Source organism: Crinia signifera, chromosome 1 (assembly GCF_055691185.1).
Source record: "Crinia signifera chromosome 1, ASM5569118v1, whole genome shotgun sequence".
Classification (NCBI taxonomy): Eukaryota; Metazoa; Chordata; class Amphibia; order Anura; family Myobatrachidae; genus Crinia; species Crinia signifera.
This window is the reverse complement of record NC_139217.1, coordinates 278,809,473-278,826,546: the sequence shown is the minus strand read 5'-3', so window position 1 is coordinate 278,826,546 and position 17,074 is coordinate 278,809,473. Positions and strand designations below refer to the sequence as shown.

The 17,074-nt window shown below is 41.9% G+C and overlaps 1 protein-coding gene and 1 pseudogene across 4 annotated transcripts in view; both read right to left on the bottom strand.

The window, feature by feature from the left end:
* Positions 1–17,074, bottom strand: part of ADAMTSL1 (ADAMTS like 1) — an 852,460-nt gene that overhangs the window by 206,808 nt on the left and 628,578 nt on the right. For all 4 annotated transcript variants that reach the window (XM_083184471.1, XM_083184462.1, XM_083184453.1 and 1 more), the window contains one exon: positions 16,838–16,965. In XM_083184471.1, coding sequence (XP_083040597.1) covers positions 16,838–16,965 — 128 coding nt within the window. The remainder of the gene's footprint in view (positions 1–16,837; positions 16,966–17,074) is intronic.
* LOC146045460 (U2 spliceosomal RNA) lies at positions 9,479–9,708 on the bottom strand (annotated as a pseudogene).

Sequence of the window (17,074 nt, the reverse complement as noted above, 5' to 3'; positions counted from 1 at the left end):
TTCTGGTCCCTCCTTCAGTAAAAACAACTAATGTCATCTAAATATAGTGTTAGCTATGTGGCAAACCTTGGAAAATTCAACATTTTAGCAACATCTATAAAAACCTAAGGGGGTATCTTCTGCAGCCGAAAATGGAATACAGCAGCAGATAACCCCTTCCTAGATACATCCCAGGGATACTTACTATTTGTGTGTACTCTCTCAAATATGTTTTGAGAAATATGCCCCAATGGGAGAGGGGAGTAGAGTTGGGTGTTGAGGAGTCTGGGAAATTAGGTGAGGTGGTTGAGGGATCTGGTTAATAAACTACTGAATTTAGAGTCTACCTCTGATTCATGGGAGGGGATTGCAGATGCAGATGACAGGAACAGCAAATAATAAATAAGAGAGGCATATGTAGGAAGAGATCAGGAAGGTGAGGACTTAAAAGTCACTTTTAATAGCGAAAAGATCAGTGTTGATCTTTTAGGGTCAACCTAGACATTGTCAACCTAATATACCCCACCCCACTTATCCTCCCTCCTCCCACAAAAGTATGACCTTACACTGCACAATGCACACATTTACAGCTATTCTGCTGTGCAGAGTGGTGTTGAGCAGGACGTTCCTGCAATTACAGATGGAGCCAGGCTTGTCTTTGCAGGGGATGGCGGCAGAATCGCCAGCCGCCATCCCCCGCCAGCCGCCATCTCTATCTGCAAAAGGGGACGTGCGCGCACAAGATGCGCGCGGCGTCCCCTTTCCGACATCACCCGGGGTCCCCACCGCCTCGCCGTACCCCCCCCCCCCCCCTAACCCTGTCTGTCTCCCTGAAGCGGAGACGGACAGGGTTCCCGTCGCCCCGCCGCCCGGAAACTGAGACGCGCATGAGACGCACGCGCGTATCAGTCAGATGGAGCGCCGGGCTGCTGGCGGATCACCAGCGGTGACAGTCTGTCGATTCACCAGCAAGAGGGAGCCCGGCTCCATCTGTACATAGGACTCCTGAATGTTGGGATCGCAGTACAGCTTATTAGAATCATACCTCTCTTGCCTAAATCTGGCCATTTTGAAGTTATGGCGAAAGACCTGCATGTTCAGCAGCTTTGAGTGATGTCACTGTTTGACCAAATATGTTAACTATATTGGTGGTGCCCCTAGTCATCTAGTGTGTAAGGTGGTTACACACCTGTCTGCAAATCCAGGCCTCCTAAACCAGGAACTACAAACTAGGCAGCCCTGATAGGATCAGGTACTGTACTCTGCTAAAGTTGAATTCAAAATAGATTTTAGTGCTGTCTATTTAGACACTAGACACCTGAAAGAATAGTAATACATACCCTAACCTTATTTAACTTTATTAATTTTATTAGTATGCAATCTAGGATTTTTTTAGGGCAGGGTGCTGACCACCAGGCAGGGCGCTGACCACTGGGCAGGGCACCTTCATCAATTGGATGGGCACATTTTATATTAAAAATTTACATTAGAAACAAAAAAAAAACCATACATAAAAAATTGCACACCCCACTAGTATTACACCCATTAAACATTGTCATACTCTGCTAAGCCCATTACATATTCTGTCGTAATGACAACTAATTACACATTATGGCACACGATGTAATGCCTCTTACACATTATTCCACACACCATAATGCCCATTACACATGATGACATACACCGTAATACCCATTACACATGATGGCACACACCAAAAGTTATCAGCGGCATGTCAGCCCGGTAGGAGGCAACATATGGGCGTACAGTGCCACACACAAAAAGAGCAGGGTGCATTTTGAGGTTTTAAAAACAGGCAGGGTGCGGCACCCTGCAAAAGAAGCTTAGAGGGAACGCTATTTTAATATTATGGAAATCATGAATTTAGCCTTACGCAAGCAAGCAAGCTAACATCAGAGATCATTGGCTGACTGTGGCCATCACAGTGTGCTTTTGAGTATAAAATAGACTAGGAGCCATTTATAATAGCTGTCAGTTATAGCATGCCCTATATAGTTTTTTGGGAAAGGTGGTAACCTTTCTTCTTCTATAAAAGAATGCTGCCCCAGATGACCCAAGCCACCTGTTGCTCAGCCAATCAGCACAGCTTCTAGCAACTCATTTGAACTCCTAGATGATAATGTGGCTAGTGAGAAAACGACTTGCGCTGCACTACAGGAAGCAATGCAAGTGCAGATTTGAAATTTGGCACATACACAATTGAAACAACTTATATAAATCACCTCAGCTCAGTGACATGTATATTCCTTCCAAAACTCACAATACACAAAAGTATATTTATCTCAATATATTCTGAAATCATTTAAATGTGTCTCTAGGTTTGAGAAATATGACGCCAACAACAACATAAAACAACCTCCGCATGCTATATCATATCTTGACTCCTGACACTGTCACATGAACATTCCATCTAAAACAACTTGCAAGCTAAACTAATTGAATCCATATAATGCTATAAAATACTGCATATGTATAATATCCCAACATTCCATGTGTTATCTGTATTATATAATGATACCACATTCATTTTAACAGTGTAAGCTTTTTAACAATAATATGGTATTGCTATTTTACTTAATCTCAAAAGAAAAAATTTGAGAGGATAAATAGAGTTGTTTCTTTTAGTGCCCTTTTCCTCAGATTTTTCCTAACAGCTCCTGAGGGTTAAGGTATGGGGATGCTGCACTAATTGAATAGGTCTAGGCAGAAAACTAGCTGAACCTGCGCCAAAGACTGGGAAGAATGTGGAGCTGGAAATAATAAATCCTTCATTCAAAAATCAAACTAGACAGGATGCTTGACATTCATAGGTGTGCAACACTTCTTCCTTAAAATATGTAACTACTTTGGGAAGTATTTATTATCAAGTCCAAGACCCAATAATTCTCACCCCTATCGGAAGCAATCAGAAATAAAGGAATTCAAGGATGTATCAAAATACACAGGTAATTTCTGCAGTAAGCAGTCCCTAGGCAACAGCGGCTAAAGATGGCGTTAGCCGTCGGACCATGCCCACCCAGAAATGGGTGGTTTTTTTTTAGGGGATATCCTGCAAATATGATTTGATAAATAGGTTCTATAATACCTTCATGATTGGAATTCCATATTTACTGTTTAACTGGTTGTTAGCAAAGGTGTAAAATGTATTCGTAGAGTTTACATCTAAGTTATTAGGGATCAGTGAAATTTAACTTTTTAACTACCTACTTTACAGACTTTTAGATCAAAAGTAACTTTTATAACTATTAAAAAATACACTTGGATTAATAATAAATGTATAGCTAAATATGTTTCTGGTCGATTGAAAAAAATTGTTCTCATCAGGGAGATATTTTTGATATTTATTTACTACTAAAAATATTGGTAAACATGCAGAAACATGGGGCCAAATTCAGACCTGTTAGCTAAGCTGCTTTTTTAGCAAGTGGACAAAACCATGCTGCACCGCAGGAGAGAGTTAGATTTGGCTTAGTTGTGTTCAAACTTAAATCTAAATTGCAGCATACGAATAAAGCAGCCAGTATTTACCCTACACAGAAACAATATAACTCAAATCTAACTCTCTCTTACATTTGTCCCACCTGCAGTGCAGCATGGTTTTATACATATGCTAAAGAAAAAAACACCTGAAAAAAGGTCTGAATAAGGCTCATAAATGTAGATCAGTCAATGACAACTAAGCTGATGTTACCTTTTGCTAAAGTTTGAAGGCGAGTCTGTACAAAACTCCTAGTGTCTCCTATAGACAGCTAGTGCAAGTGGATTTACATCTACCAAGGCGATACTGTTCAGTAGCAAACAGTGGGAAGAGCTGGGGGGCTGCAGTATACTTAGCGCAGCAGCACCATGGGGTATGTAGTTGAGCCAGTGCTGTTTGTCTATGCAGTGGTGTTAGGCAGTGGCAAACAAGAAGAGTGGCCAATTTTTCCCACTGGCTAACCATTTGTGGCACACACTAGTTACAGCTGTGCATAGCTCTGCCCCTCTCCCCCCCTCCTCCACACACACACACACACACACACACACACACACACACACACACACAAACACACATGCGGACCTGTTTAAGAGCTGACTAGTTAGTGCTCTATCTCCTCCACTTTATCACTCTTGCAGGCTTTGTACATCTGTCCCATGCCATAATGCGCTCTTACTGCAGTTAAGTAGATTATAGTATAAATGGTCAACAGTAAAAAGGTGAACAGTGTCTAGGTCTGTGGTAGCCAACTCCAGTCCTCGAGAGCTACCAACAGTTAATGTTTTCCAGATCTCCTCACAGAATCACAAGTGAAGTAATTAGCTCTACCTGTGGATGTTTTAAATGTGTTAGTAAATAATTAGTGCAGCTGTGCAGCAGCTAGGTTGTCTGCAAAATGTGACCTGTTGGTAGCTGTCGAGGACTGGAGTTGGCTACCATTGATCTAGGTTGACTCCAAATGGAAGCAAAAAATTGACCTAGTATTCTAATGGGGTTTTTTTGTGTCAATTTGTAGATTTTAGCGCATGGACCCCAAATTACTGTTCCACGTTGCTCTCCATGCTTTAGACAAGTTTACAATGGTTACTTTACCATTCCCAATCATAGTCCATGTGGATGGTAAAAAATAAAAACGTAAATTTAAAAAAAAAAAAAAACCTCACGTTGACCTATTTATGTGTTGACCATATGAATGTTTGAATGTTGTTCATTTGCACAATGTCCTCTCACCCGGATACCAGTTAAGTACACCTTAAAAAGAGTAAATGGGTCCAAACTGGACAATACTGAGAACAACTTTTAGATTCAGTAAAGAATAACGTAATGTCTGCAATAGGCATGGAGTGGGTCAAACATCCAAGGCTGTTGTGTGACCTAGGGAAGCATGTGACTCGGGGGTCCAATAAGGACTTATGGAAGGGCAGTGTTAGCTGGGAAATCAGGGCAGGAAAGGGAGGAGTCTTCCTCTCTTTCCTGAAAGTTTTCCCGCCCTCCCTCCCTTGTATTATTGTGGTTGGGTGGGTGTTAATTGCGTTGGCTGATAGGCGAGAAAGAACGGCAGGTGAATAGAATTAGTTCTTATTCAAATGATGATGCTACGTATATGTTTGCTTTTCGGTGCGCTTGCCTCTCATTGACGTAGGCCTTCACTGGATCACCTGCACAGGGACAGCGACCCCACCCTGATGGGTGGGTAGTCAATGCAGTAGGTCGAGAGGATACTGCTTGTTAGGGTAGGCTTAATTACGTATGCAGATTGTTTGGGTGGAGCTAAGTTAATGAGCCGTTCTTTCTGGGCCACCATTAATTAGTTAATTATTAATAAATTAATCTAGCTTAAAAGTGCTAAAATAAATCAGCTAACAATTTCTGCCAAACCTAAGTCTCCGAGTCTTTATTTCAGGTTTAGATTGTAAGTCTTGAAATGTGATGTATACACACACATCAGATGCTAGGATGTTTAACAGGTAACACTTGTATCTAGGTTTAGATAGATACAATGGTTAAGATCTACAAATGGCTGTAGATTCATTTGCACGTGCTTAAGAAATTGGCTCATTCCACAGGTGGGAAATCATTCAATGTCAGTGACTGTCAAGGGCTGCTCTGTGAAAACAGCTTGCTATATTTCTGTCAGCATAGAAAAGCACAAATGGTAAAGATCAATTTAGAAATATTTTGCTTGGACTAGAGACACAGACTTAGAACAAGCTAAGAAAAGCTAAAATAATTAAGCAAGTAGAGAACAATACAATAAGAAAAAACATTTCAAAGTCCTCCATCTGCCGTATGAATAATAAGATCCTATAGATATGCTGGCGCATTTGCAGTGACCTGGTTACTATTAAACTAAACCCGCCGTTTCTGTTCCTAATAATGTACAAACAGCTGCAGATGAATTATCCCTCAGATAACTGCTAATATTTGTTTCAGACCTATTTCTGTTGCGATAGCCAGAAAAAACCCTCCCCTGCATACAAAAATCTTTTCAAGTATTTTAAGACATAATTTGGCAGGATGACATTCAATTTTTACACTTTTCAACCATACACGCCCTGAGCTTCACCCTGTCCTAGAGTTAATGTAGGATTTCCTATAGGAAACAAAGACGTTCATGGATACTGACCTTTAGCACTCTCACACTAAAACATCTGTATACAGGGATTTCCCATTTGGTTAAATCCCCATCTTTATTAGCAATCTTGTGCCATGTTGCCTTTTTTTTTTTACTGGAACAGCTACTTTTTCTTACTTGTGCGTTCCAAACACTGAGTAAGCTCTTAGCTCCCACCCCGCTGTAAAAGTTTCAGATCCTGCTCGCATCCATAAAATAGAGAGGTATCTAAGTACTGCAGGTTTCCTTCCCAAAGTGTACTGGGTTTGCTAAATCATTTTAGAGCATACAGTGCTTTGCTGTAGATCAGCACGAAGCTGTTGCCTTTGACACTATTTAGAAAGGAGACGTCTAGGTTTAAAGTCGTCTTTATGGCTGGCTACTCATGTGTTCAGTCATGCTCTCTTCTGCTGAACTAGAAATTGGCTTCTTGCTTGTGGTAAAGGCATAACTACCAAGGTGCTAGGGGTGCAGCTACTATGGGGCCCAGAGGTGAATGGGGGCCCATCTTTGCTGTCTAAGTATTATGTTTTACATACATTTATCACCATCAGTTGCTAAATAGTGGGCCCTTACAAACTTTTGCTATGGGGCCTATGAATATCTAGGTACGCCTCTGGCTTGTGGTAAGGGTGAAACTGTGGGGACAGAAAGACCATGTTGAAGAAAAAAACACATAGGGGGAAATTTACTAAAGAAAATTTGTAAAAAATAGGTGTATTTGTATCCAGAAATACACTTATTTTTGACATTTACAATTCCGAAAATACGGCAATTCGTATTCGTATTGATAGCACATCAAATTTACAAATTTCCTTTAGTAAATTTCCCCCATAGGGTGAAATGTAATAGGATGAGAGATTCAGAAAGTGAGAGATTTGGTAAGAAATCTCCAGTTTTTTTAAAGCGGCAACATTTACACTGCGAAACCAGTTTGATTTTGCAGTGTAAATGATTGCCGCTTTAAAAAAACTGGAGATTTCTTACCAATTCTCTCACCTCTTTTGAATCTCTCACCCTATTACATTTCACCCATAGTGTGATCACAGCTTCTGCAAACAGCAGTCTATCTTTATGATTTTCTCTACAATAATGGGGTCTGGGAGACAAACTTGAGTTAATTTCAAACATTGCTAGAGTCTCTGCCCTCAAGTGTGTTAGTTTTACAATTAATGTATGTGTGAACTGACAAGATTCAGTGTAGATGTGATACTTGTAAGTTAAACGAGTTCACAGTTGCTACTGTAGGTATCACAGTGCTCATCACAAAAACCCACATTATCTTGGATTACAAGGATGTCCGAGACTTGCCTTGGACTTGGAATCTACGTGTGTATGTATTCATTTCCAGCAATGAGAAAAAAAATATTTGACATTGGTTGGGATATACTGCATCACATCCAGATTGTGGTACAACCTCCCATTTATAAGGTACACAGAAAGCCAATGTAAAGGATTATAGCCATCCTGATGAGAGCTGTTCTTTGTGATAGAAGGACTAACAGGACTAGGAACCGCTTCTGCACATGTGCAGATTGATGCGGGCACAACAGGGGGTGCTGTGAGAGATATGATTGGATTCCTCTTAGAAAGGAATGTGAAAAGAAGCCCATAGGCTTCTAGTGGGCAGCATCACACAAAGATGGCATGGAGCCACCAGGTCCAAGCTCCAGAATGCATTGCATTTTGGAGCTTTGTACATATTGTAAATGTGTTTAAACCTTCAAAACAGTATCTCGGGGGGTTTTATCATTTTCAGTACATTGTTGTGAGAATATGTTAGCTAGTGTGAGATGTGTGATCGCATCATGAGGTTCTAGGCCAGATAGCATGGTTTAGCGCCATTTTCACTATATTTATTTACCCTATGCATGCTGTTCATTATACACAGGCCACACTGATATCACTGATCTCTATACATGAGTCACATTGATATCATACATCTTATACACACTGATCACTGTTCACAAGTGATAGCAATATCATGCACCAGATGTACACTATACATGGGTTACACAGATATCATCACCTGTCACCGTGAACACTACGCGGGTTTGCCCTGACACAGCAGGACCGTCAATACACACCAACTTACCTGTGTTCAACAGAGTTTTTCTCACATAACTTCTTCTCATCAACTTTCCAGACCACAATTTTTTCCATCACAAACCACCAGATTTTTCCTTGTATGTTCCCTGATCCCCAATTTTTCCTCACATGCCAACAGCATTTCCTGCAAATTTTCCCTGACCACCAATTTTTCCCCTGTCAACCAGCTTTCCCTCACATGCCCTAAGCCTACCAGCTTTGCTTTTACATGCCCTCTTCCAACTATAACTAGACAGGGTTGAGTTTGAAAAAACTCAGGAGCCCGAGGTGTGTTCCCTACCACCAGTGCTGTGCCTAAACACGTGCATAGGGGGTCGTGCGATCGAGTGGACCCTCTCCCAAAGGAGAAGGGCCCCGTTTTTCCCCTAACCCCTCTCAGCCATAAGGCCAAAGAGGGGAAAAAAGGGATCAGTGGGTCCTCTTTGCCGGAGCTCAGAGGGACCCTCTTTCCTCAACCCCCGGAAAGGTTAGGACGGTGGGTCCTCCGCACCCGAATGTTTGGAGAGACCCGCATTAGACTTCCCTCCGCCTTGCGGCTCGGTGTCGTCCTCGAGGGGACAGAAGCTCTCCCCAAAAGGATGAGAGCTTTGGCACATTGGGGAATGGTAGGCCCATAAGGGTCAAACACACAACCCAAAAAAACAAGTGACAAACTACGGAAAACAGGAAACATGAAAAGTGCAGGAACGTGAGAAGAAGAGAAATAAATAATAAAGAGGACCCCAGCCAGAAGACCGGGGTGGGGGTGTGAAAAATTGTCCTACCCCATCCAAAAGGATGAGGTAAGGACGTGCAACCTAACCTAGAGGGAAGTGCGCAGTGCAAGTGCTTACTTGTGCAGGGTGATTTTTGGGATCACCCATGCAGGTTCGGCACCCCCGGGGGCACAGTGCAGCCTCGGGCCCTAGGCAGCCGACTGATCAGCGTCCGACCAAGTGTTTTTCTGCTCCCATCGTAGGGCACTTTCCAGCCCCTGGCATGGGAATGGGTACTCCACTGGGCTTTTCGAATGACTCCCTTAGGGTTGAGGCCCCCTCGGAAGAGCAATCTACTCAGTCTCAGTGTTTCTCCGATCCCAAGGTTAAGGTTCTAAGCTGGGCTTTTCGCGGTCTCCGTGTGAGAGGCTACGAACCTCTGGAACAGGAGCCATCTACTTAGTCCCAGCCTTTCTCTGCTCCTTGGGAATGGATACTAGACTGAGCCTTTCGCTGTCTCATCCTTCGGGGGCTACGAACCCCGTCAAGAGAGCCAAACTACTAGGCCCAGTGTTTCTCCCCCCTCCTACCAGTGGGTTTACGGAAACAACACCTCCTACCACTGGCAGAGGTGAAGGTACTCAGCCAGACTTTTCACCACTCCCAGGCAAAAAATAGGGGTCCCACACCCTCCGCCCATCAGAGCAGCTACTCAGTCCAGCCTTTCTCTATTCTCTGCCAGAGGCCAGTCCATACCCACTAATAAGAACAGATACTACACTTGATCTTAGCCAAAAGGCCGAGCAGGGTGTGCCTGAGGAAGACCTTTCTAGGTTCAAACACGTTGGTGCTTTGTGAAGGGTCATGTTGCCTGTTTTGTGGTCCACACTTTTGGACAGTTGGACAGTGGAGACCTTGCTGAGGTTCTACCAGGGATAAGATCCATCTCCACACATGCTTACAAACTTGCCTTTTGCATAAGGTCACTTATGGTAACTGGCTCTATTTTTACTTGATTATTATTGTGAATAAAGTGTTTTAGTATTACACTATGTGGATTTCTTATACAAATATTTGAGGACACTGGGAGCTATATCTGAGAATAAATCCTGGGATCTTTGGGATCCAGTGGCCTGGCTTTGCTTTACTTGCTTGATAACAGGACTGGTTGAGGCCTTAAGACGGTACGGTTAACTTAGAAAAGTGGAAAGTTGCCATTGGTTATTTATACATATTTATTTATATAAGTGATTACTGCACCATGAGATTTTTTTTTTTTTTTAGGCCAATGGGATTCTAATAGTCTGGATACAAGAAGAAAATACCAATATACCAAATTGTACAGTGTAACAGGATCATTTTGATCTTATTATTAATTTTTAGATGACCAACATATTATGCAGTAGGGCACAGCAAATGCTTATCATTACACTGAGGGTAATTCAGACCTGATTTCAAGGCCGCAAATTCCCAGCAGCCAGTGTTCAGTTAAGCCACCGCCCCCTAGAGTGAAATCCTGCCTAGCGAATTAATTTGCTTGCTGTGTGAATGGATGTGTACAGCTACAAATCTAGTCTTAATGAATATGAGTGAATATGTCCATATTGGTAAGAGGCTCGTCATCGACTGATTTTTGAACCTGGCGCAAGTCATCGCAGGATCAGAGTAGCCAGAGATTTACTTGGTGGTGCGATGGAAAAAAGGCATATCCGGCCTGCAGCTGACGTCTCACACCCTTCCCTAAAATGCTCAGGCATGCCACTCCTACTAAATCACCGGTTTCCACCCCCAGGAGACTACTTCTGTCAATCACCTTGTTAAAGGCTTGCAAATTTTAAAAGCAGCAGGTTTTAATAGCAGGACGGCCTCACACTTGCCTACTCTGTGCCGTGTGCAGTACTGATGTGCAGCATATCGATAATCGGCTGATGTGCGAAACATTAATAGTAAAATACATAGCCGCTGCCCCGCCAGTGTAATGCAAAAGGCTTGCAAAAATATTGCAGATTGGCAATCAGCTGCAAATCCATTCGCAAACTCACTATCTAAGGATTTTACCACTGTGTGCAGTCTGTGGGTTACCCAGGACCCACTCGGATAATGTGATAGACACAGGCTGATTGAGGCAGGCGTGCATTTTTCCTGACAATCCCAGTAAATGGCTGGGTGACCACTACAAACGCCAGCTTTCTGTCAATCAACTTGCAAAATGTCTTGCGATCAGGAAAGACACTGGATTTTACCACTTTATGGCCTCGCACATGCGCACTACGATCCTAATGCATGCCCGGTCATTCGATAATCGGAGTGCCGGGGAATTTGCAGCCCAGCGATCAGGTCTGAATAACCCCCTTTGCATCATTGCATGCGACTGCGGGAATTTGTTTATTGAGCGTACTCATTGAGCGATATAAGGTGATATGCCGGTGCAATCCACATGACCAGAGCGGCATATCAATCATTGGGTACCAAGCTTTAGATTGACATTTCAGTGCAACTCAATTACTTTATAGAAATTAGCAGGCGAAAAAGGCATATGAGGCTGCTCCCAACACAAAGACCTGCAGAGGTTTATACCTCACACTGTTTTCCTAGCCACAAAAGCTTAACACTTTTGTATGTGAACACGTCTATATTTCCAAGGAAAACAACATTTGACAGCACAAGACATTTGAATCTAATTAGGGTTCTGGCATATACTGAATGCAAATTTATGATACAGTACAGTATGTATTCTCTCTATACAATCGAGACACGAAGCATCTATTTGACTTGTAATATACTTCAATTGTGTTCTAGTAGAGCACCCGGCTCTTGTCACCATGCAGAAGCCGGCATGGGCTTTTGTATTGACTACAATTGTTGCTCTGGGTGTCAAATGGGTAAATGACACCACTGTCTACCATGGGTGGGCTGTTCCAGGTGTATCCTGCAACTCTGGCTGGTGTCTCATTAGCTTTTTAGAAGGCAGGAAGAAAATGCTTCCTGGTTGCACAGATTTGTAGACAGCACAGTCTTGTGGGCATACACACATGGAGATTTCTGCTGAATTTTTAAGCAATTTGGCAAAATCTCTTAGAAATTAAGCACAAATTGCTCAGTGTGTATGCCCTCAATGATGCTGATGCATGGCATTAAGCATCTCTATCGCCAGTCTAGATCATTCAAGCATGCAGTACATATCTAGTAAAATCATCAAGAAATGTCAAATTGCCAGTGTATTAAGAAGTGATCTGAGCGATCTGCCTAACCCTCACTCCTGTAATACCCACCCATTACTTAAATTATTATTATTATTTTTGCTTAACATAATTCTCCAGTACTAAATCAAACAGCACAAATCTTTTGCGCAAATCACTTAGTGTGTATGGGAAATCTAGACTGTGGGAAATTTCCCACAATAAATTGCTCAGAACACATCTCTTGCTCAAATCTCCCTGCGCGTATACCAAATTAGGAAACTACTCCAAATCCAATTTGATAGTCCATACTATGCAGAAGCCAGGAAAAAAAAACAATTTGCAGTTGAAGGTTTCACTCTCTAAAATAGGAAGAAGTCCTTTGCTCTGCACCTAGGACCACTTCACCTAAATTACTATATGATGCTCTATGTACAATGAGTGCATCTCCTTGGCTGTCTACGCCCACAGCTGAGTCTCCACATAAGTCTGGCCCTGTTTCATATGTACGCGCTCCACCACGCTCTGGCCAACTGCTAAACAACTGCATGCACCAACAGAAAGGAGGCTTCTTTTTGTAATTCGGATGAAATTTACCCTTTCATTGTCAAGTGAATTTATCAAAACATGTGTGAAAATTGCCAACCAACATTTTTATTCATCATAATGAGCTGTATGTTTATCTTAAATAGGAAATATAACCCTTTTTACACAACATTTTTTATTTGAATTTATATAACAAATGTGAGGGACACTGGCATTTTTTGCTGATATTTTGTGCATCTCTCACAAAGATTTGGCATTCAAAGTGTTAAATGCAAATTTCCTTTTAATAGATGTAAATCAGCTTTAGATACAGTAAATAAGTATATTGCTTTGATTTTATACTGCATGTTTGTATTATATTTATACCATAAATTAAGCATTTTAAAAACAGTTAAAAACTGATGTTACCCAACCGACTAATTACTTCTAACTTCCTGTATCTTCACTTTCACAAATCTAATTTCTGGCTTATGTAGTGCTCAAGTTTGCAAGCAATGAGTGTGACCTTTATAAATCGTTGACTATCATGCTTCAAAGTGTTTGAGTACTAATTAACATAACCTCATGAAAGGATGCACTTGAACCATTTAATTCTTAAAAGAAATCTTTGTGCGGAGGTCTAAGCATCCTGTGTAATTACCATGTTGGGATTATGTTGGCTTTTGAGTTGTCACATGTGACCACGATCTGATGAACCCATCCACAGATTAATAGACGACCTTGAGACCTTTTTCACTCAAGCGTACAATGCTTTTTAAACTGGGCAGAAACTGGTTAATTTATCACATTTGTTCAAATGACATCTCCCGTGAATTAGTGTCAGGATGAATGGGGCTCCATTTCTAAAAAAAGTTATCAGCTTCATGTTTTCCAGTCAGCAGTGAATTGTGTCTTCTAACTGGGTGGGAAAAAGTTTCAATGTAAGACTTACAATAAATCTGATAAAAACTAAAAATACACGCAGAAACTCAGAAAGGCGCCACCTCATGGCAAAATATCCAAAATGAATGATATATTTTTTTAAATAATATACACTATATTTTAATTTAACCCATCTTACAATACTGTACATGAACGGAAACCTTTGTTAGGCAGCAATTTTACAGAAATTTACAGCAAAATTGCAAATTGCCCTAAATCAGGACCATAACGTGCAATGTTTATTTTACATGGTCTGTGCGTTAAGGAAGGACTCTCTCTGGAAGGAGTCAGGTTTACATCTCAGAATCAGTGATGTAGATCATAAATATCGTTTTTATGACTTGTTCAAAACTGTTGAACTAGTGAAAGTGTTACATGGTAAATGTGTTTCAACACTGTGATGCCAGAACGCGGAAATGCTTTAGAGTCATTATACTTCTTCAAAAGCAACAAGCATACATTAAAATTAAATTATAGAACGTGCCAATGATTGCTAAGAAATGGCATTAAAAAAATAAACCGTGAAGTATGAATTATTTATTAGGTACTGGAAAGCAATCAATAAGAAGATTATCTGCAAATACGTGAAACATGGGCACTTTCTGTAGACTGCCTTAAGGCGTATTTATTATAAGATTATGAAAAAAAAAAAGTTTCTTTATATGATACAAAGTAATATATTCATTACCTAGGGTAAAGTTTGAAGGTGATTCTTAATGTCTCATGTACTGTAGGTCTGTTTCACCCTGTGATATTTTCACTAGCTCCCCATACACAATACATAAGGATGATTGGCGATGGGGATCACAGTGGTCAAAATACTGATGCCAGAAATTCTGATGCATGCAATGCTGACAGGGGTCTGGTAAGTAAGCTTCCACCTGCTCTCCTCTTGCAGCCTAACCCTTACCTTTCTACCCCTCTGCCTAAACCTAACCCTTCCACCCTGCAGCCTAACCCTATTCCCCCCACTTCTAAGTGCCTAACACTCCCTCCCCACAGCCTAACCCTAAGTGCCCTGCTAGGGATAACACTAACCTGCCCTGTATACTTATGATCGGGATGCCAGCATCCTTATCTATGTAAGCGATTCCGGTGAAAGTCAGGTTGCCAACATCGGAATTCTGTCTGCCGGCATCCCTACTCCCGGCATTTTTAAGCCATCATCCCCATACAGTACATAGCATGTGAAGGAGTAATATGAAGATACTATATTAAATAGCATGTTCATTACATGTAAAATAAGATATATACAAGATAATATACAAATAAAAAGCCTACAAGCCACAATTGCCATTACAGATTTTCCTCATGGACACACACCATATCCATCCAAATATACCTGAATTCATGGAAGGCCTTTGGTTACGCGCAAGAAAGGGACACAGACAGAATTAATTCCTATCTCTAGGGATTTGTCATGTCATAAGTATAACAGCTGGGCGATAAGTACAATGTTACTATAATTAAATGTTCCCTATTCATAGCTGTCTGTAGCACTAATAGACAGAATGTCTTTAAATTTAGTAAGTATACTATTCAAGGCATGGGAAAAAGGATTCCATAAAGGAAAAAAAAATGTCATATCCTGAAATGATGCTTCCTACATTTGGTGACATTCTACCTATTATAGCGAAGGATAGGTCTAAATAGGGAAACTTTAATTATGGCAACAATGTATGAAGGATTAACCCTTTGCGTGTCAAGTGAACTTAGGCCCTTATTCTGATCGGTGCGGCCGGAGCCGAATATGCGGCCAGGACCGTGCGTGCGAAACCCCGCCTTCCATACGGATCACCAACTCCGTCCGTATGCGGTAAGAAGCTGGCCGAACGGACCGCACGTGTATTTTTCACAGAATACGCCTCCTCCATCTAAGGGAACCTCCCCCATCATTCGATGGTCGCAGACCATCGAATGCAGGACCGAGTGCTCCACCAGCTCCGCAACCTCAGACCACACGGACATGTTTCCGTGCAAAAGCAGGGATCTGGGCGGGCAGCTGACATCCGGCGATGTCATATGTCCGCCCCCCTACACGTGCGTCACGACTGCATTACCATACGTACGTCCAGCGTTTGCATGGGAACGCCCATGAAACGCGGGGCGTATGCATATGGTAATGAGCCCAAATAGCCCTTCACGCCCCTCTCCACCCCCTGTTCGGAGTGTTCACAGATCATGCGGGATTTGGCCGTACGCCCCGCTCGCACATGCGCAGACACAAAACATCGGCGGGCCAAACGCACGCGGATATATCCGCACCGATCAGAATAAGGGCCTTAGTGAGGTATGAAAATTGCCAAGCAAACATTTTATATTCATCATAATGACCTGTAATATTTACCAAGTCATTAAGCCCCACCCCTGTTCCTGCAGTATGTTGTTATTCAGCGGTCCATGCGGAGGGGGCTGAGCTGAAAATGCACACTCCTCCATATGGGTCAGCGATTACCGGTATTATTTTCCCATCTTGCCAACTTTACTAGGAAGTGGGCAGGATGCAGGTGATCTAGGGCGGGATGTATTAAGCGGAAAATGCAGTAAAACTCTAATTTTACCGCATTTTCCTATGTACTAAAACCCGGCCACACCGATACCGCCGGGCAGGGTATCGCACACCACAGTACAGGTATCGCAGGGGGGCCTCCATCACCGCACCGCGATGCCAGACGCATATGTTAGTACATACATCCCGCCCCTAGTTTCTGGCACCTTCTCGGAGAGTAAGTGAGTATGATACAGCAACTGGCTTGTGAATATTGCCATTGGTGTGAATGTGTTTGTTCATCTTTAAAAGTAAAGTTAGATTTTAAACTCCACTAAGACAGTAACACGCCTCATATTACCATATGATACGTGGGTACTATATAAATAATAATAATAACAACAACAACAACAACTTAAGGTGGCCATACACACGCCGATTTATCTGCAAATCTGTCTGGTTGGAACAAAAACATGGTTATGGATGAGAGCAAATGACAGTTGACCATTTGCTTGGAAATGCTGGAAAACTGACAAACTGTCAGTCATCCATAACCATGTTTTTGTTCCAACCATCCAGATCTGAAGATAAATCTTACTAGTGTATGGGCACCTTTACCCTGATTACTTTTTATTTTTATCTATTAGGATCATGTTTTTTCAGGTCAATATGAGTCAGTCATTATTATTATTACTACAGATAGTATTATTAATATTCCATATGCAAAGTGAGAAAGTACAGTCAATGACAGGGTCACACCCTGAGTTCCAGATACAGTTATTAGAGAAAGAATCTGTCAGAACTTACTTGCTACCAAGGCATCTCCTTAGAGAATATGAGGCTCCTCCACCACAGGTCCTTGAACATTCACTCCATGATCCCCAGGCATCCCATAATGTGTCACGGTCCTCCTCCGACCGAGCAGTACGAGAGCTCTGTGGCAAAAAAAAAAGAAAACAAGAGGTAAGATACAGCAATGAGGAAGCCATTTAAAGCTCTATAGACTTTAATCTACTCAAGCTACCAGAGGAATACTTTGATTTA